Source organism: Pecten maximus, chromosome 19 (assembly GCF_902652985.1).
Source record: "Pecten maximus chromosome 19, xPecMax1.1, whole genome shotgun sequence".
Lineage (NCBI taxonomy): Eukaryota > Metazoa > Mollusca > Bivalvia > Pectinida > Pectinidae > Pecten > Pecten maximus.
In genome coordinates this window covers 1,861,254-1,887,962 of record NC_047033.1, presented here as the reverse complement: position 1 = coordinate 1,887,962, position 26,709 = coordinate 1,861,254, and the positions used below count along the sequence as shown (strand labels likewise).

General features: G+C 36.0%; 1 protein-coding gene across 1 annotated transcript; it reads right to left on the bottom strand.

Annotated features, from left to right (window-relative positions):
• Nucleotides 1–1,072: 1,072 nt before the first annotated feature.
• LOC117318037 lies at nucleotides 1,073–25,432 on the bottom strand. Its single transcript, XM_033873038.1, has 10 exons — nucleotides 25,429–25,432; nucleotides 22,738–22,859; nucleotides 18,837–18,933; nucleotides 17,881–18,048; nucleotides 16,448–16,550; nucleotides 9,737–9,948; nucleotides 7,384–7,505; nucleotides 4,224–4,320; nucleotides 2,412–2,579; nucleotides 1,073–1,278 (listed from the first exon to the last, which is right to left on the bottom strand). The coding sequence occupies exons 1-10, from the start codon at nucleotides 25,430–25,432 to the stop codon at nucleotides 1,073–1,075; spliced, it is 1,299 nt and encodes a 432-aa protein (XP_033728929.1).
• Between the last annotated feature and the right edge of the window lie 1,277 nt (nucleotides 25,433–26,709).

Below are 26,709 nucleotides of genomic sequence, written 5' to 3'. Positions count from 1 at the left end.
GTAAGGAATATCTTCATAATAGCGGAACTATAATTCCATCTCAAAAACATTTTAAACATTTACAAACATAGATTTGCATTGAAAATACTAAAGGCGAATACGACCACGTGATCAGGCGAGATAAGCGTCTTCTCCTTCATCGCCGACATTTCCAATACAAGTCCAGGCCAAACCAAATACAAGTCCAGGCCAAACCAAATACAAGTCCAGGCCAAACCAAATACAAGTTCAGGTCAAACCAAATACAAGTCCAGGCCAAACCAAATACAAGTCCAGGCCAAACCAAATACAAGTCCAGGCCAAACCAAATACAAGTCCAGGCCAAACAAAATACAAGTCCAGGCCAAACCAAATACAAGTCCAGGCCAAACCAAATACAAGTCCAGGCCAAACCAAATTAAGTCACAATATCAAATTAAAGGTAGAGTGGTGATAACGTAGCCATTAGGCTTATGAACAAGCATACCACACTTTTAATTCTATAAAAAAAAAAAAAAAAAAATAGATTATTTCCTGTTTCGTACTAAAAACAGAGAGATGGAAACCAGAAGCTATGTTCAAAACACAATTTATTGATATATACAAAACTACGTCCTTGAGTAATACTTTCCTATCCGTTTCATCAGAATTAAAAATGTTCTAGTAATCCAACAGTTCACATCTTTAGGCAATTAATAACCCAACATAATTCATATAAGTCTCCTTGAAAGTCAGTTCCGAATAACAATTTGCCTCTCGTGGTATTTACATCTATACTATATTGCCAAAACTTTCAATTACATTTTTTAACCATCTCTTTTCTGGAATGCTCCAACACGCTTCTTGTAAACAATCACATGGCAATAAACACTTGAGAACAAAATATTATGACACACCTCTCTTCCAGAAAATTCCAGATAGGTCTTGGCCGAAGGTCGTTATTTCCGTTGAGGAAACCATATAATCTTCATTTTCTGAATGGGGTTGTCTCCCTTTAATAAATGGTATATATAACATTCCGAATTGCGATCATAAAACTTCCTCATGGTCTCCATATACTTGCATCTTCCGAAACGTTGTGATAATTTCACTGTCAATTGTCGGCATCTGTCACGGAAATCGTGATCATGTGAAGAAGGGCCTTAATCAACTTACAGATGTTAATATCGTCGGTGGTTGAATGCATCAACAGCAGTTCTAAGGTTTCTTCAACATCATTCTGACCGTTTTTACGGCTGTATACCTGGTGCCATTTTGATAGAAGTATTTCCAAACCATGGATTCGTATGTGTCGCTTGCCTGAAACAATCCAAACAGATTGGAGTCCAGGCAGTAATCATACCACCAAGCTCCTTTGGCCACACCAGAACAGTTACCTGGGTAGTTGTCATGGTCGATGTCGATGGTTGAGAAAGGCAAACCGTTGTGGTATTCAAGGGCGTCAACTGTAAAATACGGGTGGTATGTTTACGTTTCGGTGTAAATGAAACATTATAATTTCTCAGACAAACTATCGGATACATTATGCTGGCGTCTTACAGAAGCAGAGATATCGAACATAAACTGTCAACATCTAAGATGACAAAATTGGATCGGTAAACTGAGGTACCAATGAGGAACCTACATGGGAAATTTGTGAAGCATTACTCTAATACAAAAATCAGTTCCTTAAATCAAAGATGTCCGAAATTTGAGGATGATGTAATCTTACATTGGCCTGTTTCTTGTTCGGGGATATCTCAACTCGAGTGAAAGAGTTTGGCTGATCAACACAATGCTGGATCGGCCAAACCCTAACAGGAAGGTTGAGGTATCCTAGTCCATGGTACTGGCCTATGCTTGAATATATTTCTCACATACTTAAAAAAGAGACAAATTGTAAGGTATTGTGAAACCTTTTGATAAGGTCATTAATTTGCGACGTGGTTACATTACATAAAATGATGAAGTTGTAAATCATAGTTTCGAGTAATGACTACAACCATTTTCAATCGTCAAAATCCCAAATGGCCACCTATCAGCCATTTTTTTCTCTCTCAAAATCAAAATTGACGAGGTACAATGAGGGGCCAAGATAATATATATATGTGAAGTTTGCGGAATATCCCTCCAGTACTTTTCAATATGTAGCAATAACATTCTTCAATAGTCAAAATCCATTTAATAAAGGTGGGCTAAGTATCATCATCTTTCATATCTCTTTTAGGTACGCCGGATGATTTTATACCATGGTCTCAGAGTGATATGAAGGTTTATTATTTAATGTGTCATGTTTCCCTCGGTTTTGTTTGATGGTATGCAAAACTGTATTGAATGAAAACCTTAAATAAAGGCGGTCTTTCTGGCTAACTAAAACCACCCTGTATAATAATGTTTGGGAATTGTGCTGATAGCACGCTTAACTAGGACATGAAACTTGGAGGTCAACTTACACAGTCCGTCTGAAGAGCTAAAACCACCAATGGTCAACGCGTACTTGGATGTCTCGTCAGATATGTAGAACGTGCTGTACTCCACATACTTTATGCCTGTGGCCGTCGCTTCCATCTCGATCCGAAGCAGCATATCCCGAGCAAGCAAGACTCGAAGGTTCTCGAATCCTAATGAAAATGGCATACGTTTTTGTGATTAACCTGACAAGGTATCTGAATAACAATCTGATCTTTATAGAAGAAACAATCCCACGGTTAAATTTCATATATTAGTATATATATTGGAATACTTTATCAGTGTATTGAAATACTTTATCAGAGTATTGGAATACTTTATCAGTGTATTGGAATACTTTATCAGTGTATTGGAATACTTTATCAGTGTGCTGGAGTAATTTATCAGAGTATTGGAATACTTTATCAGAGTATTGGAATACTTTATCAGTGTATTCGAATACTTTATCAGAGTATTGGAATACTTTATCAGTGTGCTGGAGTAATTTATCAGTGTGCTGGAGTAATTTATCAGTGTGCTGGAGTAATTTATCAGTGTGCTGGAGTAATTTATCAGTATGTCGGAGAAATGTATTAGTGTGTTGGAATACTTTATCAGAGTATTGGAATACGTTATCAGAGTATTGGAGTACTTTATCAGTGTGTTGGAATACTTTATCAGTGTGCTGGAATACTTTATCAGTGTATTGGAATACTTTATCAGTGTATTGGAATACATTATCAGAGTATTGGAGTACTTTATCAGAGTATTGGAATACTTTATCAGAGTATTGGAATACGTTATCAGAGTATTGGAATACTTTATCAGTGTGCTGGAGTAATTTATCAGTGTGCTGGAGTAATTTATCAGTGTGCTGGAGTAATTTATCAGTGTGCTGGAATACTTTATCAGTGTGCTGGAGTAATTTATCAGTGTGCCGGAGTAATTTATCAGTATGTCGGAGAAATGTATCAGTGTGCTGGAATACTTTATCAGTGTGCTGGAGTAATTTATCAGTGTGCTGGAATACTTTATCAGTGTGCTGGAATACTTTATCAGTGTATTGGAATACTTTATCAGAGTATTGGAATACTTTATCAGTGTGTTGGAATACTTTATCAGTGTATTGTAATACTTTATCAGTGTGTTGGAATACTTTATCAGAGTATTGGAATACTGTATCAGTGTGTTGGAATACTTTATCAGTGTGTTGGAATAATTTATCAGTGTGCTGAAGTAATTTATCAGTGTGCTGGAGTAATTTATCAGTGTGCTGGAGTAATTTATCAGTGTGCTGGAATACTTTATCAGTGTGCTGGAATACTTTATCAGAGTATTGGAATACTTTATCAGTGTGCTGGAGTAATTTATCAGTGTGCTGGAGTAATTTATCAGTGTGTTGAAGTAATTTATCTGCATGCATCTTCATGATTTATTTATCAGTATATGGGAAGAAGCTATTAATGTATTATTATGATGTAGTAGGTTATTAGCCTTTTTTTGAGCATTTTATCATCATATTAGTGCGGTTTTTCAGTAAATTGGAGTAAGCCATCATCATTTTGGGGTTATTTATTAGTATATTTGAGTGATTTTCCAATACATTAAATACCTGTTTAGCGATTTAAATTCGCGGGGTGAATATTTCCTGCTACATTGTGTAACCAATTACATATATAATCGCACGGAGAGTTTAACTGCGGGGTTATTGTATTGCCTTCCACTGAGGGGACATACAAGAGACAACTAAATAAAGCTCTTATTTCTGAGACCTGTAAGCCACTGTCAACATCAAGGTCACTATTGTGTTGACATACCTAGCCAGAAATCGCCTTCCAAATTTCCAAAGCCGACCTTGTAATCGTTCCATTTTCTGAAGAAGTCCACGTATCCGTCGTATCTGTTGGCGACAACCTACATGAAAGTTGGAAATGGTATATGTTACGAGGATATTTCTCGATTATATATATTGATATAGAAAAAAAAATGAAAATTTTCGTGAAAAACGAGACTTTTTTGGTATTTTTGATATATTTCAGTGTTCTGCAATAGTGTATATATATATCATGAAACGAGCGGGACATTTGATCATTATTTGAGAAAGGACAACACAACTTTTTAAATCGTTTGGCATTAACAATACAAAAATCAATGTTTACTATCTTATAGATATGTTAGATAATTATAACATTCTTTACGGTCAATCAATACTCTTAACGTCATTAGGGCAAAAATATGGTCATAAAACAACACAACAAAGAAACGAAGTATGTAGGAACAGTCACGCATATAATTTCATATTATAAATGTGGCTATGATTCTCAAATTTTGTATAAGGAGTTGACAGCTTTTGTAATGTGGTATTTGTGAACAGTTTAAAAAGAAATTGTAACATAAACGTTTTCTTGTTTGTTGCAAATCAATGCAACCTAACAAAAGTTGTTTAACCGTGAATGATTTATTTCAATGTACTGAGGTCGGCACTCGTGTTTCCATAGGTAAGAATGTGTTATAATTTCATATTGGCCCTAAGCGGGCAAGGACAGGGAGATCATCCACCGATAATTGCTTAAATCGAGTGTGATTTGATGTCTTCATACATATTCCATTTTTTGTCACTGTGGCATTAAACAATTAGTTACAATGAATGTTGTTTAGAATAACTTTTTGGAAGTGACAAAGCCTTTTTTATAGCGCCACCAGCTTTCATTACCTGCGCCCAGTTATTCAAAAGGTGATTAGGCTAATCAGAGTTTAACAATTTCAAAACCCCGATCAAATTATTTCTATTAAAACTAACTTGACAAAATTTTATGAAAGTATAACACTCGTCTATCTATTCCTACCTGCCCATTTTAAGGAATATACGTAAAGAGATTTTGAAGTAAAAGAGAAATGAAGATTTCACTAATCAAGTGATTAAGCTAATCACCTTTTGAACAACTGGGCCCAGGTGGTCATGCATGTTCAATAACTCAGCAGCACATAGCATGACAAATTTAGGGAAAGTTGTGTAGTAAAATTATTATCAGTCATGTTTTGGTTCTGTCTGACTCTCAAGTGAAATATGCTTATATATTTAATGTCTTTAGCTCAGTCCAAATACAGTACAGTTGAATTGTATTCTATTCTAGTAATCTACGGTACTGCTTTTTAATGTATGTGCTCTTGGTAAATTATTTTGAGATTAAAGATGGTAGACACTTCCGGTAGATTTTCGTCCCCGAGATTTACCTTAACTCGACTTGAACTCCCTTATTGAAGGTTATTTGATTGAGTTAAGGTGCTATTGTACTTCATCCTGATTTTGACGTTTTCCGAGTTCCTTCGTTGCTTCATACATATTAACACTAAAGGCCTTTGCATCGCTGACAAGTCCTACAGAGACGAAACATCTGAATAATACTAAAAAATTCTACTTTGGTTTTATCTCAAATAAAATGTGTTTATATCTCTTGTGTGTCTTTAGCTCAGTCCAAATACAATACAGTTAAATTTTATTATAATTTAGTCATTTACGGTACTGATAGTAATATTTCTGATTGGTACTAAAGAAGTGTTTTGACGTCGATAAGTTAATATTGTTACTTGCGCTTAAAATCAGAAAACCCCAAAAGTAGTTTTTAATTGTAGGTCTTTATCGTCCTCGCAACAGCCAGGGTCATATGAGGTCGGATGACAAGGAGACACCAACAGCCAGGGTCATATGAGGTCGGATGTCAAGGAGACACCAACAGCCAGGGTCATATGAGGTCGGATGTCAAGGAGACACCAACAGCCAGGGTCATATGAGGTCGGATATCAATGAGACACAAACAGCCAGGTTCATATGAGGACGGATGTCAAAGAGACACCAACAGCCAGGGTCATATGAGGACGGATGTCAAAGAGACACCAACAGCCAGGGTCATATGAGGTCGGATGTCAAGGAGACATCAACAGCCAGGGTCATATGAGGTCGGATATCAAGGAGACACCAACAGTCAGGGTCATATGAGGACGGATGTCAGAAAGACATCTGAAGTCCCAAAGAATGAGCAGAAATACATTAGTCAGTAAAGAAAGGAAATATTTTAGACGCAAAGTGATGCAGAATATATATGTTGGTCTCTTTAGTGTCCCCTTTATAGAAGATACGGAAGAAAATGCCCGATTCTTCATAGGGCCCGCTTTAAGATACCTTCTGCAGTCAACATGCATTGGCATATAGTTGACCTTATTATTGGGCTCCCCAACGCCCCTGTTTAGGAGGCAAATGAAAAACCACAACCAAGGGGCTCCACAATATCAGTTGCCTTTTCTGACGTGCAGTTTGCCCTCAGCCATTTTACACTGAAAAGTTTTTTTTTTTCTTTTTTTCTTTCGAGAGTCTTAACGCTCAGTATTTTGATCATACAATTGATACAACAGTAAAAATCCACGGCTGAGCAAGAAGATCAAAACATACTAAAACGTGAAACATAAAAAAACAAATAACACGTGACTTGTCGCACCAGATCAGTTAACCTTTGAGATAACTCTAGATACGATCAAGGCACCAGTACGTCGGTAAATTTTTGATGTGTTATGTTGTTTCTGTTTTAGTAAGGCCACTAAATTTATTCCCCAATGATAAAACATCGACAAGTATACAGTACCAGAACTCACAAAATCGATAGCGTTGCCGTTGTTTTGGATGTGTTTGGTTTAACATAAAAAAACAAGCATATTATTTCTAAAGCAATGCTTGTTCCCAATCGGCTGCTATAAATATTAACAGTGTTTTTTTTTCAAATTTCCTAAAAGAATCTTGCCGCTGGAGAGTTGACAAACATTGGCGTTACGTATATACGTACAAGACGCACGGAGAGAAAGCCTACATTCCACATTTTAATCAGGACTAATTAGACATGTATACCATAATATTTATAAATTACCATCAAATTACATTTTTCTAAACTTTTAATACATGTTACAGACATATCCAGACCACCTTACCGTCCATGGTCCATCAGCAGTGTCCATATCACAAAACACATCAAACTTTTTGTTATTAGTAGGAGTGATGGTGTACACTCCAGAACAGCGGCCCGCGGGGATATCGCCACAACCACTCAAGACTTAAACAGAAAAAAAAGACATGCACCAGCCCAGGTGTTGATACATACACAAAACGACGTGGAACAGGTATTGATACATACACAAAACGACGTGGAACAGGTATTGATACATACACAAAACGACGTGGAACAGGTATTGATACATACACAAAATGACGAGTAACAGTCCAGGTGTTGATACAGTGTACATACACAAAATGACTTGTTACAGGTATTGATACATACACAAAATGACGAGTAACAGGTGTTGATACATACACAAAATGACGAGTAACAGCCCAGGTGTTGATACTGTGTACATACACAAAATGACGTGTAACAGGTGTTGATACATACACAAAATGACGAGTAACAGCCCAGGTGTTGATACTGTGTACATACACAAAATGACGTGTAACAGGTGTTGATACATACACAAAATGACGAGTTACAGCCCAGGTGTTGATACTGTGTACATACACAAAATGACGTGTAACAGGTGTTGATACATACACAAAATGACTTGTTACAGCCCAGGTGTTGATACTGTGTACATACACAAAATGACGTGTAACAGCCTTTATCAACTTTTCCATGGGAAAGTTTTATTGGTTTTTAGGTTATAACGTCTTAGTTATGGACTTTCCCTGAAATTTATGTTTAGATTTATATTACAAGATTCAAGATAATGATGCGTTTTCCTAGTTTAAGGATTATTGATAAAACTTCGGTCACCCTTCTTTCATGTTGGTGTATATCAAATATGAATAAAATGAGATGGTATATAATAGAGATTATTTAGACATATTGACATCACGAGACTCAGTGCCATCCTGTTATACTTACGACCAAGTTCGACTCTTCGTGTGTAGAACTTGAGTGTAGGTGAGATCTGTCCGTCGTACCTATAACAAACCTCCTCCGAATACGTCTTGCACTCACGTGTTGCGGAATCATACGAGTAGGAAATGCATTTGGGCAATTGACATGTACTAGCACACGCCAACATTGTTTCTAAATATGACGTGGTTAAAATTTTCCCTTCGTGATTTTGTTCTATTGTTTTCACCACCAGTATGTATGTCTTGTCAATGATTGATGCCGACTATAATCGCAAAAACGAAAGCAATGCATAAACCACACAAGCGTATATATCATATTTTTGAGGAGGCCTATACTCTAACTGACCCGTTTCCTTATAAAATTGAATATTTCTTTCACATCTGCCTCACTATTGGTAAGATATTCCGTTATACCATATACTACTCGTATTGTGCATCATATATACATCCGATCAAACGAGTTCTTCTTAAAATGTACCTGTTACAAAGTGGAAGTGGTATAGATCTGTGATATTAAATATGCAATGTTTGAGCAAAGTGATTCGACACTGTTGATACGCCGCACCTCCATGAACAACACCAATGCACTCGTATGTCTAAAATATTTACATAGGTAGAGCTATGTAAAGTTGGTATTGATCAATATACGATTCCTCTCTTGATCATTTTTTTATAAATAAAAACAATTTTTAAATAGGCTTGTAACAGGAGGTCTATATTACTTTGTTTGCTCTTTTTGGAAAGTACCTCCCAATACAATGCAAATATATATAAAAAAATCTTCATAAGCTCTGCTTTAAGAGAAGGGGATCATAATGCTATATACAACCATCCAAAAAATAAATAAGAATGAAAAATTATGTATTTCCCTAAAGGCCTCGTCCGACATATGTTAAAAACTCGTCAAACCACAGACGTAGATAGATTGTTTTTGCGGAACTGATACGACTCTTAGTGTATTTTGAAAGGTGTCCCAGCTTCATAACCCAAAAGTAAGGTTTCAAATGGCCTCAGAAGGGGCCGCAGTGACCGAGTGGTTAAGGTGTACAGACACTTTATCACTAGCCCTCCACCTCTGGATCAAGAGTTCGCGACCCACGTCGGGCAGTTGCCGGGTACCGACCGTAGGCCGGTGGTTTTTCTCCGGGTTATGACCGGTGGTTTTTCTCCGGCTACTCCGGTTTTCCTCCACCTCAGAAACCTGGCACGTCTTTAAATGGCCCTGAGGCATGAGGGTGCTAAAACACCTTTTGGAATTTTGAATGCAAAGACGTGCACGTTTCCAAATGGATATCGTATCCTAAATAGTATAGGATACCGGCTACGTTGGCAAATAACCCCATGGTTCTCTGTCAAGTAGGACACTGGCAAAGCTGGATCAGAACAGTGTACTTTACACTCTTCATATACCTCGAGTGGATCTGACATCGTACAATGTGCCATGAGTGTTGATAGATCCAGATCCTGTAGTCTTAATTATCACTGAGGTGCTCACTGATAAAGCCTGCTGCCAGTGATTTAGGTACGTGCCACAGTATGTTGTCATAAGGTAGTCAATATCCAACTTTGGAAAGTCAAAATTATCCGCAGTAGCATCTAGTTTAACAAAGAGCGACTTGACCCTTCTAATAATAGTCAGGCTTATCATTTACACGCTAAGCTTAGGGTGCTGTGAACACTAAGGAGTGCGTTCATCTTGCATCCAGCGCCCCATTCTTTGCGTCTCGTTCTTTTGTTCTAACATATATGGGTTTTTGGATTCCATTGAGTGCCGCGATGAAATCAATTGAAAGGATGGATGCAAGATGTGTTTTGCATAATCGAGTAAAGAAGACAATGGCTTTGATAGTATATGTGATATCTCAAAAAGATCTTTGGCCTTTTGAAGAAAACTGGAAGCTAGCTTGGAAGCCAATATTTGTCTTCCATCAGTGCGAATTTTAACGTTTTGTGCCCTTGGGAAAATGGTTGAGTTTCTATTGAAACTCTGCATACATGTGTGCATTTTACGTGAGAAGACTGGTCTTATAATATATTCCTTATGGGTAAAAATGGGATGTTTCTTCACGTTTCATCATCAGTACCAACGTTTTGATCTTCAGGTTGTGGCTTTCGTTTCTGATAATTCTTGAACCACGTGCAAATCTCTTGATCATAATCATCCAATTAACCCGAGGAAGTCTTATGTTTCCATCAGATATCATAGTTTCAATGTATCTCCTTAAGACATCTTTACAACCGCGACAACAAACGTATCTCTCATTTTGAGAACAGTACTGAATTAAGTGTTAAATGTCTTCGTCAGACGCGATATTATAGATAGGATAGAAGCGTTTTAATAAAAAAAAATCAAATAATTGACATAGAAGCTATTAACTCAAAGAAAATGTCAAAAGTAATGTTAAAAGAACAATGAGATTGGAGCATATTGGGTCATTTTGTTACAAGCTATGCTTTGTTACTATCGGTCGTGTAACAAATCGTATCTTTAACGTCATGATTATAATTTACAGCGATGGTCATTTACGGATGTTTGGGTATGTGATAAAGCTCGATTAAATATGGAAGGCATTCAACATGTCGGAAGGATTTTTTTTTTTTTTTTTTTACAAAATGCTTAAAAAATAAATAACATCGGTGACGTCACGCCAGTTATACAGACATACGAGGAAGATCCATAGTCACGGACGAATTGTTTATCAATATTTACCAAGGTATGCGAGAAATGATGGTATATTTAGTATGAAATTGATTTATAGATAATGTTCTATCTGTATAGTATAATCAAAAGGTTTTATGAAGGGGAATATCTGTAAAAATGACAAACAGCAACACTAGAAGCACACGATGTCACGGAGGCGCAGTGTCAACCAGAGCAAACTCGTCTTCACTGTCGAGAGCCAAACAACAGAACTCTACGTCAGAGGAATCTTTCAAAGATGTTTGGACAGAGGAAAAGAATAACAGAGAAACAGCAAACTTTGTTCCAAAATACGCCAAAAACGATGGAATGTAAGCAATATCATGATCTCTTCCCCATTGAGTGTCCGGGCATTGACAAACGGAGAAGCATACAATTCTATCAAAATCACACGGTATGTAGTTCTGTCCATCTTGTAGAGTGGCGGTTGAAAACAAAACTTTCTGATAAAAATATTTAATAGAACTGCGAGGAAATAATGAACGAATATGAAGCACATATTGTAGAACCTGAGCGGCAGATAAAAATGAACTGCGAAAGGTCTGACGTTCAAAACATTGCTAGGAAAAAGTTCAGAAATACTTAAAACCGGTCAACTTCAGCAGACTAGAGATGAAATAATATCTGAAATCAAGGAAATAAAGGAGAAAGAAAACAATCTGATATTGTTTTGAATCTCTGAACAATCTTATCACATTGTAAGACAAGCATGGAAGAAGATAAAGATAAAAATAGTCAAAGCCTGATTGGATAATTGTGGTGGCCATGGAACTCAAGAAGAAGGACCGAGAAAGGTTCTCTGATTAGGGCCATCGAAAGAAGTCCGGCAATACTGGTTTGTTTTAATGCAAGGATTCCGAAGAAAATAATCTTCGAAATATTAGAATGCTCAAGAACAACCAGAAATTCGCTGCTAAATTAAAGGAAGGAGAGGACACAGGAATTTGTACCTATCATGTTGATAAGCAACACCTGGAACAGGACGATTGTGCGTTTTGATAACTCTGGCGATGTCAACAGATTTTCAACATTTTAAAACTTTTATTGAAGAATTTTGTCACACAATATGCATAAAATTACTATTCAAAATATATACATAATATACATATAACATATCATTTATCAAACGTTGTTTTAAAGTAAAATGGTCATTTTCATAGACGATATCTTGGATATTGATAAAAAGGTAACTCCTTGCCTGCGTCCATACTTCTGTTAAATAGGTGTCAGGTTCATAGACACAAATTGACTAAAATGTAAAATGAATAATAAACGCTGGTGCGTTAGCGGGATCACTGGCTGTTCAATTAATTTACCATATTGTCTTATATAGAAATCAAAAGTTAAAATTTTTTACAACAGCTCTGTTTTTTATCTTAATTATTATCATTTTTTCCCTTCAAATCACCTTTATGTAAATATATGAATTGAATTTTTTTCCCATTTTTATGGCGTCTACTAGCTATTGCTATTCATAGCCGCCATGAAAATGTAAAAAAAAAAAAAAAAAAAAACCTATTCAATCCCTGTAGGATATAATTATGAATGGTAAACAGGTGAATATATCAGATCGATGGTAAGATGTTAAATATATTTATCAACTTATTGCTGATTAGAACACTCAGTGTCCCAAACTTTCAAGCGGTGGGGAAGAGCCCTACCAGCATGGCAAGCCTAGGGTATCGTTTAACAAAGCTTCGTAACTTTTGCCTGGATTTGGAAGTGAAGGAAAGCGGGACTACCTGGAGAAAAAACAATGACCTACGATCAGTACCAGGCAACTTCCCAACGTGGATTTCGAACTCGGACTTGGGTAATATAAGGAAGAAAAGTGCATAATATATACATTTACAAAGTGTATGATTATGATCACAAGTTTAGTTCTTTGTGCGTACCTGTTATGTTAGCGTTTACATTTATGTGTCGCTGTGTGAAAAAGGATACATGCTTGTGTATATACGATCTCTGTATGTGGGTATACACAATCTCTCAAATACATTGTGCGTATCTAGTTATCCTCGATGCTATCTTGAAGACCAAACATATCAAACCATTACTTTTCAACATTAGCTGATTCATACTATTAGTGTCCGTAAATATATAAAATATTTATAAGATAGATCTGTTTTCGCGACACTTGACCATAACATAATAATAGGTGTATACATAATTTTTACACGTGCTTTTTTGACACTCTAGATATATGTTGTACAAATTAATCAGAATATCAATTAAGTTGAGGAAAACAAACTAATTAGGGTATCGCATCACATATTTGAGGTTGTCTGTCATTTATGTTTTTCTCCTTTGCAGAATATTGATAGGTATAAATGGAGTATGTATTTAAAATTTCACTTGACGAAATACTAGTTCTGCTTGGTAATGTCTCGGCAGATTGAAAGTGGTTGCTTGTTAGCCATCCGGGATTTTAACAATAGAAAAATCCTTATTTGACTCCGAACTCTAAATTACTCAAAGATACAGTCAAGATTCAAATTTCTGAAATGATTAACATTTATGGAATATATCTAACTGTTTAATGTCATATTATTACTATACTTATTACATTTACTCTTAAGGTTCAGGCCAACAGCGAAGTCCTTTCTGACTTGTCAGGTGTTCTAATGATTGAACAGAAAACCGCAAGTAGCATAACTAGCGTAACCTAAAGGCTTTAATTCAACTCGTCTTTCCTTTGTGCCCAACACCAGACTTTCCAGAAAGATTTTTTGCGTGTTCTTTCTAGTATTAAGATTGTCGAAGGAGGTTACATCCGATTGGACAACTATGTCTATGTTGTACAATGCTTGGTGACGAATATACAGTACTCGGGGTATATGCTATATATTGTTCAGAATATTATGCATACTAGGTTACTAGGTCAAAATACATATCTACAGACTGTAAGAAATTCTCTGGTACCGACCCGCTGTGACTTGAGCTAGTTTCAATGAAAACTTTGACATGTTGATACACAGAAGATATGGTGGTGTTTACAACTGTGATCCTCTCTAACCATGATTTGTTACCTTAACCGGTAGTTGCCTTACTCTGGAAGCCATTATCGCAATTCTAAGGGCGATAACTCCAATAAAGTACATTGATATATATCTATGCATAAAGGCGGCACAGACGCTCGGGTTCGACCAACTTTTGGGATATCGAGTGATGTACATGCGGTCGAAATAAGTACTCTCACATTCTCAAATGGGGTTGCTTTTTGAAATTGGGAGTAGAAAATTGTTGTTTATGTCTGTTAAGCCAGTACGCAACATTCGATTACCGGTGTCCTTAAATGATAATATAAATTTTGATGTTTGACAAATAAAAATATAAATATCCGATATTATGCCTGGTATGTTATAAATCATTAAATCATGAATTAATAACCATTCCTAGGCCTAGTCAAATAAATTGAAACGGACCATTCGTTCACATGTAATCAAATCACTCCTCAGTGAACGTTGAACCTTGACTGTGGTTGATAATTTATAAAGGAAGATTTATCACGGTACAGACATTATCATGCCTGAGTGATGGTTACCTGACCACGGGTATCATACATGTTTTTTTTTTTTATTTCTGAAGAATTACAATAAGAAAGCTTGTGACATGTTGAATTTAAAACATTTACATCTTTGAATATCACTGTTTTATTCTGTAGACATGCTACCTTCTTCCTGAAGAAACTACGTTAATAGTAACTGTTCCTATTGGTACAAATAAGACGAGAAAACCTTATCAGAAGTCATTGTTGAGTACAAAACAATCTATAAAATTGACTTCAAATATAATTTATTGTCAAATTCAAGTAAAAAAATGACCTGAAATTGACCCGCATTCCGTCTGATTTTCAAATAGAAAAAAAATCCGGTCAATTTCAGGTCAAATCAAGGTCAATGTCTTGACATAAAATGACAATTTTGCTAATTTCAGGTCAATTTGACATGTGCATTGTCACAAGAGATTGACCTGAATTTTACCTTATTTGACATGAAGGCATCTTATCTGTGTAGCTCTTTCAAAAAAAAAAAAAAAAAATTCCAAGTACTTAAATGGTATTTGTGGTCTAAACAATCAATGTGAACGTCCAGGAAACTGGATATTCATTATAAACTTGAGTTTCAGTAAGGCAGATAATATTGTTATTATTAAGTTCCATACCTATCATGCCAATTTTATTTCTTTAAGATCTAACGTTCACCTTTTTTTTGTAGACTGCATACAAAGTATGAATTTAATTTAATATCACGGGATTTTATAAGCAATTGTGAATAATAGATAATTTACAAATTTCTATGTAACTACAATCTTTAGATTTTGGGTCACAACTATACATGAAAATACAGAGTTAACATGATTCAACAGTACAATGAAAGACATACACCTATGATAAGAGAGTTTTCAACATTTTGTTGTAATTTGCTATATAGAGGGAGTGACATAAGGACCAAAACAGACCAGAAATGCATTGTATAGACTGTATTTAACACTCTAGGTTGTATAGACTGTATTTAACACTCTAGGTTGTATAGACTGTATTTAACACTCTAGGTCGAAATTAATAAAAAGAACAAGGATTATATAGATACATACATAACAAAGAGTACTCAATGCTCTATACAATGCTGTCATAACACGAACATGTAGCTGTGAGTATGGTCGATTACATAATTAAACACTGTGCGAGATTGACAACATCATTGGGTGCATATATATACAAATGTAACTAGGGAACTCGCGATCACGGGAACAAGCTTCTGGATATCAAATCATCTGCGCATGTACATAGCGTAGTTACGGAGACAGGTTTCCTATGGGGAACAGACACTGTTAGGATTTTGGGTCTGTATAGTTAACGTCCTATCAACAGCTAAGGTAATTTAGGATGGCCTCCCTTGTGTATTGTTAATTTCCTATCAACAGCTAAGGTCATTTAGGATGGCCTCCCTTGTGTATTGTTAATTTCCTATCTAAAACTAATGCCATTTAGGATGGCCTCCCTTGTGTATAGTTAACGTCCTATCAACAGCTAAGGTCATTTAGGATGGCCTCCCTTGTGTAATGATAAATTTCTATCAACAGCTAAGGTCATTTAGGATGGCCTCCCTTGTGTAATGATAACTTTCTATCAACAGCTAAGGCCATTTAGGATGGTCTCCCTTGTGTAATGATAACTTTCTATCAACAGCTAAGGTCATTTAGGATTACCTCCCTTGTGTTCGAAATGGATGCGTGGTCTGTGAGGTTACTGTTATAGGTGACATAAAGTGTAGCTCTAAAGCTTCAACATCATTCTTGCCGTTTTAACGACTGTATATATGGTGTCATTCAGGTAGAAGTATTTCCAGACCATGGCGGTGTATGCGGAGCTCGACCGATACAATCCAAACAGATTCGAGTTCATGCAGTGACCATACCACCAAGCTCCTATGGCCGATCCAGAACAGCTCCAACGGTAGCTGTCGTTGTCGTAGTCGTAGGTGGAGAAAGGCCGCCCGTTGTGGTATGCAAGGGCGTCGTCTGTAAAATATGGTAATAGTTTTTCAATTCGTATCAGTGTAGATGAAACATTATATTTACTCAGACAAACTATCGCAACTACAAAAATGTAGTATGAAGCGGGACAGGATTATGTCTTCTGCATCTTTTCGTGTTTTGTGTGAGGCGACCAACATGATCAAAGGTGGTTTCCTCCGATATTTTCTGTTTAAGGTATATGGGATGTTACTACAGCCAGGGCAAAATGAGAAAAAGCAATTAAAAAGGCATTGTTTTTGCAGTGCCAATGATTAGTAACGTAACTGGCGGAAAGACAAAACATCGAATAATTCCCCTCTCGAGGGAGATTACTTCATGTATCAGTTGGTGAGAGCCGCCATGTTGACCCTAATATCTGCCCGAAAATGTCTCTGATTGTTTACAAATGTCAGACGAACTGAAAAACGTTTTTTTTTTTTTTTTTTGTATATTCAAATGAGGCAAAACGATTTTATTGTCAAAATCCATCTGATAATTGCGGATTGAAAATATCGAAAAGGTACCCGTCAACTTTTTATTTTTTTTTTTTTTTTTAGAAAACTAGTGATTACCTTTGAATCGTATGAGTCAAGCGACTTGGATAACAGGGATTTGTAATTATAATTCTATTTATATTTGGACTAATCCTTATCACTTCAATCCACTGGTTTCAGGGTGATATACAGATATATGTACCCTTGTGTCATGTTTCCCTCAGGTGAATCCTCGAGAAATGTGTTACATTTGGGTAAATAAACCTCCATATCACCCTGCGACCAGGGTAGAACATTCTATGATTCAGTAGAATATCCATGGGGTTAGGGTTGGGGTTAGGGTTAGGGTTAGGGTTAGGGTTTAACCGAAGATATCAATGATTGGTGAGATATTATTAACTTCCTATCAACAAGGTCGTTAATGTCGGTTTCTACAACTGGAATAAGGACACCATGTGGGCGAGCTTTGTTGTGCCATTTCACCGAAATCATTTTCTCTTACAGCATGCAGAGATATACAGAAGGGACATTATCCCCACCTAATGCATGGGGCTGTTCTGTTTCGGAAGACAACAGTTAGACAAAGAGTAAGGTCGTGTTGCTCTCCTTCACGAAAACAATATGATTTACATAGAAAACAAAAGATGTCTGATAGCGATTTTTTTCGATGGTTTGACAACATTAATTGGATGGCAACTTAAAATAGAGATGGCAACACAGGCAATGTTGGAAAATAAAACAGTCCCCCTTGGAAACTAAAATACGTTCTGTATAATATAGATTGAGTATTGTCCTGAAAGCATGCTTAAACTGGACATGGAGCGAGGAGGTCAACTTACACAGTCCGTCTGGAGAGCTAAAGCCACCAATGGTCAACACATACTTGGATGCCTCGTCAGATATGTAGAAAGTACTGTACTCCACATACTTTATGCCTGTGGCCGTCGCTTCCATCTCGATTCGCAGTTGCATACCCTGGGCTAGCAGAACGCGAAGGTTCTCGAATCCTAATGAAAATGGAATACATTTGTCTGGTTATTTTAACAATTTATCTTAATTACACGTTGATCTTTATCAGACAAAAGAAACCAACGAAGCTTTAATTGGTATATAAAATGGACATTTAAAAAACAAAACAGTATCATAGATGATACATTTTGACAGTAAGGCTCCGTACACGATATTTAAATATGAAAATAATTTAATGATGAAATTTCAACGTAAACAGTAAAAAGAATGGAATAAAGAAGGGTTGATGATTTTCTCTTATTTTTTTAAAACGTGATTATCAGTGTAGAATAAGTTCTACAATACTGCTTGGAGTACGCCATCAGTATGTTTGAGTAATTTATCACCGTATTAAAGTAATTTGCCAGTGTATTTCAATTATTTTTTCAGATTGGTAAGTAAGAATGTTTCATGGTGTTTGGTGTATATCACAACAAGTGTAGGTCTGATCATACATTCTGTCACCCTTGTAAGATATCGAACAGTTTTGGATTTAGAAGCGTGGAGATCGATACGTCAGGCTTTGTCTCTGATAAAGGTGACAGGGAGCACTCATCGAGACATCGCGCTTAAATCCAAAGCTGGCTGAGGTGTTCCAAAATCTATTGGGGTTTTTAATAAGAGAATAATGCACATTATGTAACCAACATATAATCCTACAGAGAGTCTAACTACGAGGCTATTGTAATGTCTTCCACTGAGGGGACATAAAAGAGCCGACTAAATGATGCTCTTTTTTTTCTTGAGACCGGTAAGCCACTGTCAACATTAAGGACACTTAGAATACCTAGCCAGAAATCCCCTTCTAAATTTCCAAAGCCGATTTTGTAATCGTTCCATGTTCTGAAGAAGTCCACGGATCCGTCGTACCTGTTTGCTATAACCTGGAAAATATTAAAGTTAGAAATGGTATATGGAACATGTTTATTTCTGAACATAGAAAATATATATCGAGTTCCTTGTTAGCATGAAACGAGTGGGCCATCTGGTTATTGAAGAATAGACGGAAAAAATCTTTTTAAATCGCTTGACATTAACAATATAAAGAAACTCAATGTTTACAATCTTTTAGGTATGTTGGTTAGTTATAACATTCTTAACGGTTCATCAACACTCTAAACGGCATTACGGCCAAAATATGGTCATAAAACGAAGCAACAAAAAAAAAAAAAACGAAATATGTTAAAGAAAACAAAAATGTAAAGGGTACATAATATAGCTTTAAATATAATTGTGGCTATATTACCAATATGTTTGTATAGACCGACCGTCTGTTAAGTCTTGTATATGTTAACAGTATGAAAAAATAGGTATTGTGCTGATTATAGAGGCTCACAGATGAGGTGAAGCTTTGAAGGCTCCAAAAGCGAGTCTCTGACGCTAGTGATGCACCGTGTCTTACATGTGCAAAGTAAGATTTTCCTGTGGACCAATAAATAATTATGACATAAGGGCTCTGTAGAGCATCGATATAATTTTTATCAATTTTATAAAATGAACCCCGCTCCGTTCCATGCTTGGCACGTTCTGTCTGATAGGAAAATTTAAATTTGGCAATTGACCTTGTATATATCATGCAGGTATGTTATTATACCGTATGTTCACATAGTGTTTGTAACTGTCTGTTCCTTCTTCGAAAAGCCTAACGCACAAATGTCTATCAAATGATCGCCAGTAAAACTAAAGACACTTTGAAGTGGGGATATAAAATTATTCGCATCCTAACACCACACAAGCCTGATGTTTATCATACACTTGATAGTTTTGCATATGCAGATAGTAAGATCTTTAGGGCAGTATCTAGGAGAGTCTTTTATCTCTTTAGAAATAGTAATCATCGTTTCCTTTTTCTATGATGAAGGAATTATTTGAGATGGTTGGGTGGTAAGCTTTGCTTGTTCTTTGTTTCTGTGGTTTTATTAATATAAGTTCAAATATTTTTTACGTATTTGTTGTGAAATACGGGTTAAATTTTCAAACAGTGAAAATTAAGTACCGATTGGAAGATGTATGATTTTTAACTCATTGTTTGGCTCTACTGTATCTAGCTCATAATTTGTTTTAAGGTGGTTGCCTACACCTAATAGTCGAAATTTTACTGTGGATAGAAAAATTGTCTTTCATTTTCAGTGACTACCTAGGTCATGAAGAGTCAAAATTTGAAAGGAAAAAGATAATTACAGTAAAACTCACTTGTGTCGAACACGGTTGAATCGAATACATCGGATGAGTCGAACGTTTCGTTCGGTCCCGATTTTTTCCCTTCTTTATCTTAGTAAATTAAGCACGGATGACTCGAACACTGTTGAATCGAATACTGCGGTTGTGTCGAATATATTTTGTGGTCCCTCCCTTCTAAACTATACCAAAATTTCCATTTTTGTGTCGAACATCGAGGCGTCATGCTGTCTCAGGTAAAATTTGCTGGCCTCGTCTGATTGACCGAGTGTGACCGATCACCCGTAACGGTGTAAACAGAGCCTATTATTAGTTTCCGGCTGTCGGTTACGCATCATCCCATTGTTTATACAGGTGCTCAGGTGAAGTAAAACGTTCAGGTATACATAACTAAGAATAAAATGTGCACGTTTTAGTCTACAAACCAATATGTGTTCTGTTTACTGTTTTGATGCACAAGGCCGCCGAAAAAAATAAGGAAAAAGTAAACGATAAATTACATATCTTCCATCGAAAAATGCCAAGAAAAATACCTGTCTGTCATTGATTTATCTATATATGCCTAAATTCTGAATACGACGATGCAATAGTAACAATGATATGCGGGATGTTTTTACTCTGTTCAAAAGATTGTGGCAATGCATGATTATGCAGCCGATAAAACACTGACCGCGGCCTTCACCTTTGATACAAAATCAGCACGCGTACGGTCGATCAATTTTTCCGGACTGTTTAATGTTTAATATTGTTAAATTGGAGAACAATATAAACGGATTTAAAGATAAATAATATGAGCACAATATATACATTTATATTCTTATAATATATGTAACGTTTTCATAGAATATTATGCTGTCATTTGCGACTCCCGTGTGTAAATCGTGTGTCTATGTCAAAGACTATTTTACGCATGAACTTTGTTTTTATCTGTAACTGTGCACAATATTGTTTATTAGATAAAGGAATAATTGTTATCATGTACAATTAATTAATTTCTTTGTTATTATGTATTGCTTATTTTCGACTATGTTATCATGCAAGCACTTGTTCTGCGTACAACCGATGATAGTCGGGTTTTGTCTCCGTATACAAACACGGATAAGTCGAACCATCGGATAAGTCGAATATTTTGCTTGGTCCCGTCGACTTCGACTTATCCAAGTTTTACTGTAATTTAATGGTTTATTTTACAAAAAAAATCCCAAATACGCTCAAATATGACACTGTCTGGAAAATACTAAAAAAAATGGTATCCATCATATAACTTTCTCTAGGTTTACTACGACTTTTTTCTAAATCACTTTTTCCCTTTTCTGTCATATTAAAACATATATGAAATGTAACAAACCTCCCAAATTAGTAGAAATAAATATATTTCAATCATTTTCTAGTAAATATAAGGGATTGTGTTTTGTATTTTTTCAGGGATGCTACTATTTTTGTGTTGCTTTAAAAAAAATACCCATGCTTTGTAGCCAAATCACTAACTGGATAAGGTTTTATTCACTACACATGTGCAACAAATACTTCGTTACGAGATAATAGCTTGCCGATTTGTTATAAAGTGTATTTATGCTATAAAACTATAATCAGTACAAACACTTCATTGTCATATCATCAGCTCTTCTGATGGATATCTCCGGTCGGTAAAACACCGCGAATTATCGCGAGCTTCATACAAAAACAAAAGTTAAACGAAAAGCTAACTCTTGCGAGTTCCATTGAAAAAATAACTCTTTTGAAGAAGCACGGTGTAGTCAACCATCATAACTGTTTTTATATCGTGTGTTCTTTGTACATTTCTTTTAGTTTCTAATCAGTGGCACTTTCAGACCTGATTATTTCTTTTATTAATATCTGTTATTGTATCAAGTATATAATTATGTTTTATTTTCTTCGCATATATGCAACAGAGTCAAATTAGGACATACTTTAGGTAGACTGTTTCGAGTATGCAGTGGGGGAGCAGGTAAAATTCACAGGTGAGCCAAACAAAAGATACTAAGATGTCTTAAGCATGGAAAACAATTAACACCCGAATTTTCGTACTTAACGAACCAGTTATAACCTTGAAAAAAGCCTGCGAACCGATCGAAGTACTGGTACATTTAAATACTTAATGTGTAATGCATTATTACTTATGCCACTACATTGATTCCCTATGGAAAAACAATCGACATTAAAGCAGTTCTATAATTCACAAAATCGATAACGTGGCCGTTGTATGGGATGTGTTAGGTTTCAACATAACACAACAACCCATGTGCCTAATCGGTTCCCTAAAAATTAACAGTGACCTTGTCAAAATATCTCAAGAATGAAGCCGCTAGAGCCTTGACAAAAATTAACGTGACGCGCAAAAGGACAAGACGGACGAGAGAAAGCCTATAGTCATTCCGGCTTTATAGGTAGAGGACAAATTAGAAGTGCAGATTTTAAAATTAATGAACTTAAACATATATTTCAAAATACTTATAATACATATAAAAGACACACGTTGACCACCTTACCGTCCAGGGTCCACCTGCAGTATCCGTATCACAAAACACGTCAAGTGTTTTGTTATTGGTAGGATTAATTGTGTACACTCCCGAACAGTAACCCGTTGGAATGTCACCACAACCTCTCAAGACTAAAATAGAACAACAGACATTTGACTGTTAAGGTGTTGATATATTAAAAAAAACTGACGAGAAACAGCCAAGGTATTTATACATACAAAAATGACGTATAACAGTTCAACACAAAATGACGTATAACAGTCCAGGTGTTGATACATACACAAAATGACGTATAACAGTCCTGGTATTGATACATACACACAATGACATGTAACAGTCCAGGTGTTGATACATACACACAATGACATGTAACAGTCCAGGTGTTGATACATACACACAATGACATGTAACAGTCCAGGTGTTGATACATACACAAAATGACGTATAACAGTCCAGGTGTTGATACATGCACACAATGACATGTAACAGTCCAGGTGTTGATACATACACACAATGACATGTAACAGTCCAGGTGTTGATACATACACAAAATGACGTATAACAGTCCAGGTGTTGATACATACACACAATGACATGTAACAGTCCAGGTGTTGATACATACACACAATGACATGTAACAGTCCAGGTGTTGATACATACACAAAATGACGTGGAGCAGTCCAGGTGTTGATACATACAGAAAATGACGTATAACAGTCCAGGTGTTGATACATACACAAAATGACGTGTACCAGTCCAGGTGTTGATACATACACAAAATGACGTATAACAGTCCAGGTGTTGATACATACACAAAATGACGTATAACAGTCGAGGTGTTGACAAATACACAAAATGACGTATAACAGTCCAGATGTTGATACATACACAAAATGACGTATAACAGTCCAGGTGTTGACACATACACAAAATGACGTGTAACAGATGTTGATACATACACAAAATGACGTATAACAGTCCAGGTGTTGATACATACACAAAATGACTTGTAACAGGTGTTGATACATACACAAAATGACGTGTAACAGTCCAGGTGTTGATACATACACAAAATGACGTGTAACAGTCCAGGTGTTGACACATACACAAAATGACTTGTTACATCCCAGGTGTTGATACATACACAAAATGACATGTAACAGTCCAGGTGTTGATACATACACAAAATGACGTATAACAGTCCACGTATTGATACATACACAAAATGACGTGTAACAGTCCAGGTGTTGATACATACACACAATGACATGTAACAGTCCAGGTGTTGATACATACACAAAATGACGTATAACAGTCCAGGTGTTGATACATACACAAAATGACGTATAACAGTCCAGGTGTTGACACATACACAAAATGACGTGTAAGGGTCCAGGTGTTGACACATACACAGAATGACATGTAACAGTCCAGGTTGTTGACACATATACAAAATGACGTGTAAGGGCCCAGGTGTTGACACATACACAAAATGACGTATAACAGTCCAGGTGTTGATACATACACAAAATGACGTATAACAGTCCAGGTGTTGACACATACACAAAATGACATGTAACAGTCCAGGTGTTGACACATACACAAAATGACGTGTAAGGGTCCAGGTGTTGACACATACACAAAATGACTTGTTACAGCCCAGGTGTTGATACATACACAAAATGACATGTAACAGTCCAGGTGTTGACACATACACAAAATGACGTGTTACGGTCCAGTTGTTGACACATACACAAAATGACATCTAACAGTCCAGATGTTGATACATACACAAAATGACGTGTAACAATCCAGTTGTTGATACATACACAAAATGACGTGTAACAGTCCAGGTGTTGATACATACACAAAATGACGTATAACAGTCCAGATGTTGATACATACACAAAATGACGTGTAACAATCCAGTTGTTGATACATACACAAAATGACGTGTAACAGTCCAGGTGTTGATACATACACACAATGACATGTAACAGTCCAGGTGTTGATACATACACAAAATGACGTGTAGCAGTCCAGGTGTTGATACATACGCAAAATGACGTGTAGCAGTTCAGGTGTTAATACATACACAAAATGACGTGTAACAGCCCAGGTGATGATACGTCCGCAAAATGACGTATAACAGTCCAGGTGTTGATACACAAAATGACATGTAACAGCCCACGTGTTGATATTTACAATAAATGATATGTAACAGATTTGTGTTTCTAATTTTTCCATAAGAAAGTGTTATTGGATTTAAGGTAATAACATCTTAGGTATTGATGTTTCCTTAAATTCATTTCTAAATTGATTTTAAAATTTTAAAGATAATACATTTGCTATACTTACGACCGAGTTCGACTATTCGTGTGTAGAACTTGAGTGTAGATGAGATCTGGCCGTCGAACCTATAACAAATCTCCTCCAAATACGTCTTGCACTTACGAGTCGCAGAATCATACGAGTAGGAAATGCATTTGGGCACGTGACATGTACTAGCACACGCCAACGTGGTATTTAAATATGACGTGGTTAAAATTGCCCCTTCGTGATTTTGTTCTATTGTTTTTACCACCAGTATGTACGTCTTGTCAATGACTGATGCCGAATATAAGCGCAAAAACGAAAGGAACGCATAAATTACACAGGCGTATATATCATATTTTAGAGATGGCATATACTCTGACTGACCCATTTCCTTGAAAATAAAATATTTCTTTCACATATGTTCCACTATTGATAAGAGATTCCGTTATACCATAGACTACACAAACATCTACACATATGATCGTACAGTACATACATGTATACATCCGATCAAACAAGTTCTTTTTAAGAATCTACCTGTTACAAAGTGGAGGCGGTATTGATCTCGGATATTACATATTTGATGTTGTTATGGAGTGATTCGACACTATATAGCTTTACCCGCCTCGCCTCCTTAAACAATACCAATATGATGTCTAAAATGTATACAAAGGTAACATTAAATTATCATTGCAGGAAAGTTGGTAATGATCAATATTTGATTCCACTCTTTATTTTCTTTTATAAATAACAACAATTTGAAAATAGATAAGGAACAAGAGGCCAAACATATTATTACATTTTCCCTTTTTTGGAGTGTGCCTCACAATACCATGTACATTTCTTAAACCACCATTTAGCTTTGCTTGGTTACGAAGACGGTTATAAATTTGATACTAATAAATTCATGGAACATGTAGGTGTATGTGCATTGTTGATATTGGCCGTTGGGAGACCGTTAAATATAAATTTAACCAGTAATAATTTGCAACGCTGTTTGAATTCTGGATTGTCTTTGTGCTTTAACCTATGATTACAATTAATTCCACTATGCCTTGCGCTGGGCGAATGTGTGAGTATGACCACTTCGTTGAGTAAATGTTCGAGCATACTGAAATATTTTCGTGATGCCTGTGATAATGTCTTAAAATGATCTTAAAAGGTATTTCGTTTCTATATGAGCACTAATTTGTCATTTTCAAGTGTCTTTAAATAATTTATCTTGGCCATGATATGCTCTGTTATATGATCCAATAAAATTACTCGGTTTGACCACAGCTGTAATCAAGTGGTTTGGCGACGTTATATAATAGGCTATATGCCTATTGCACCTCCCAATCTGCACTTTTGGTCAAGTACATCACTAGCCGGTCCTGAAAGGACGAAAGTACTGTGTTCTGTAGTTATGTTAGTGAGTTATAAATTATTAACGGGTCATTAACGATATAAATGTCATTAGGGCCAAACAGTGAGGAGTAAAAATGGGCAAAAATGTGAAACAATATTAAACAAACATAACACGGAAATATAAATTAGTAAGATAACAAAATCTGCCTATAGTTACATAAATCTTATAATTCAGAACAACTTTTGGATAGTTAATTATTTTGTATATGCTTGGATTTTTGTTTTTGTTCTTTGTTTTACAAAGGTGTTGATGCCTTG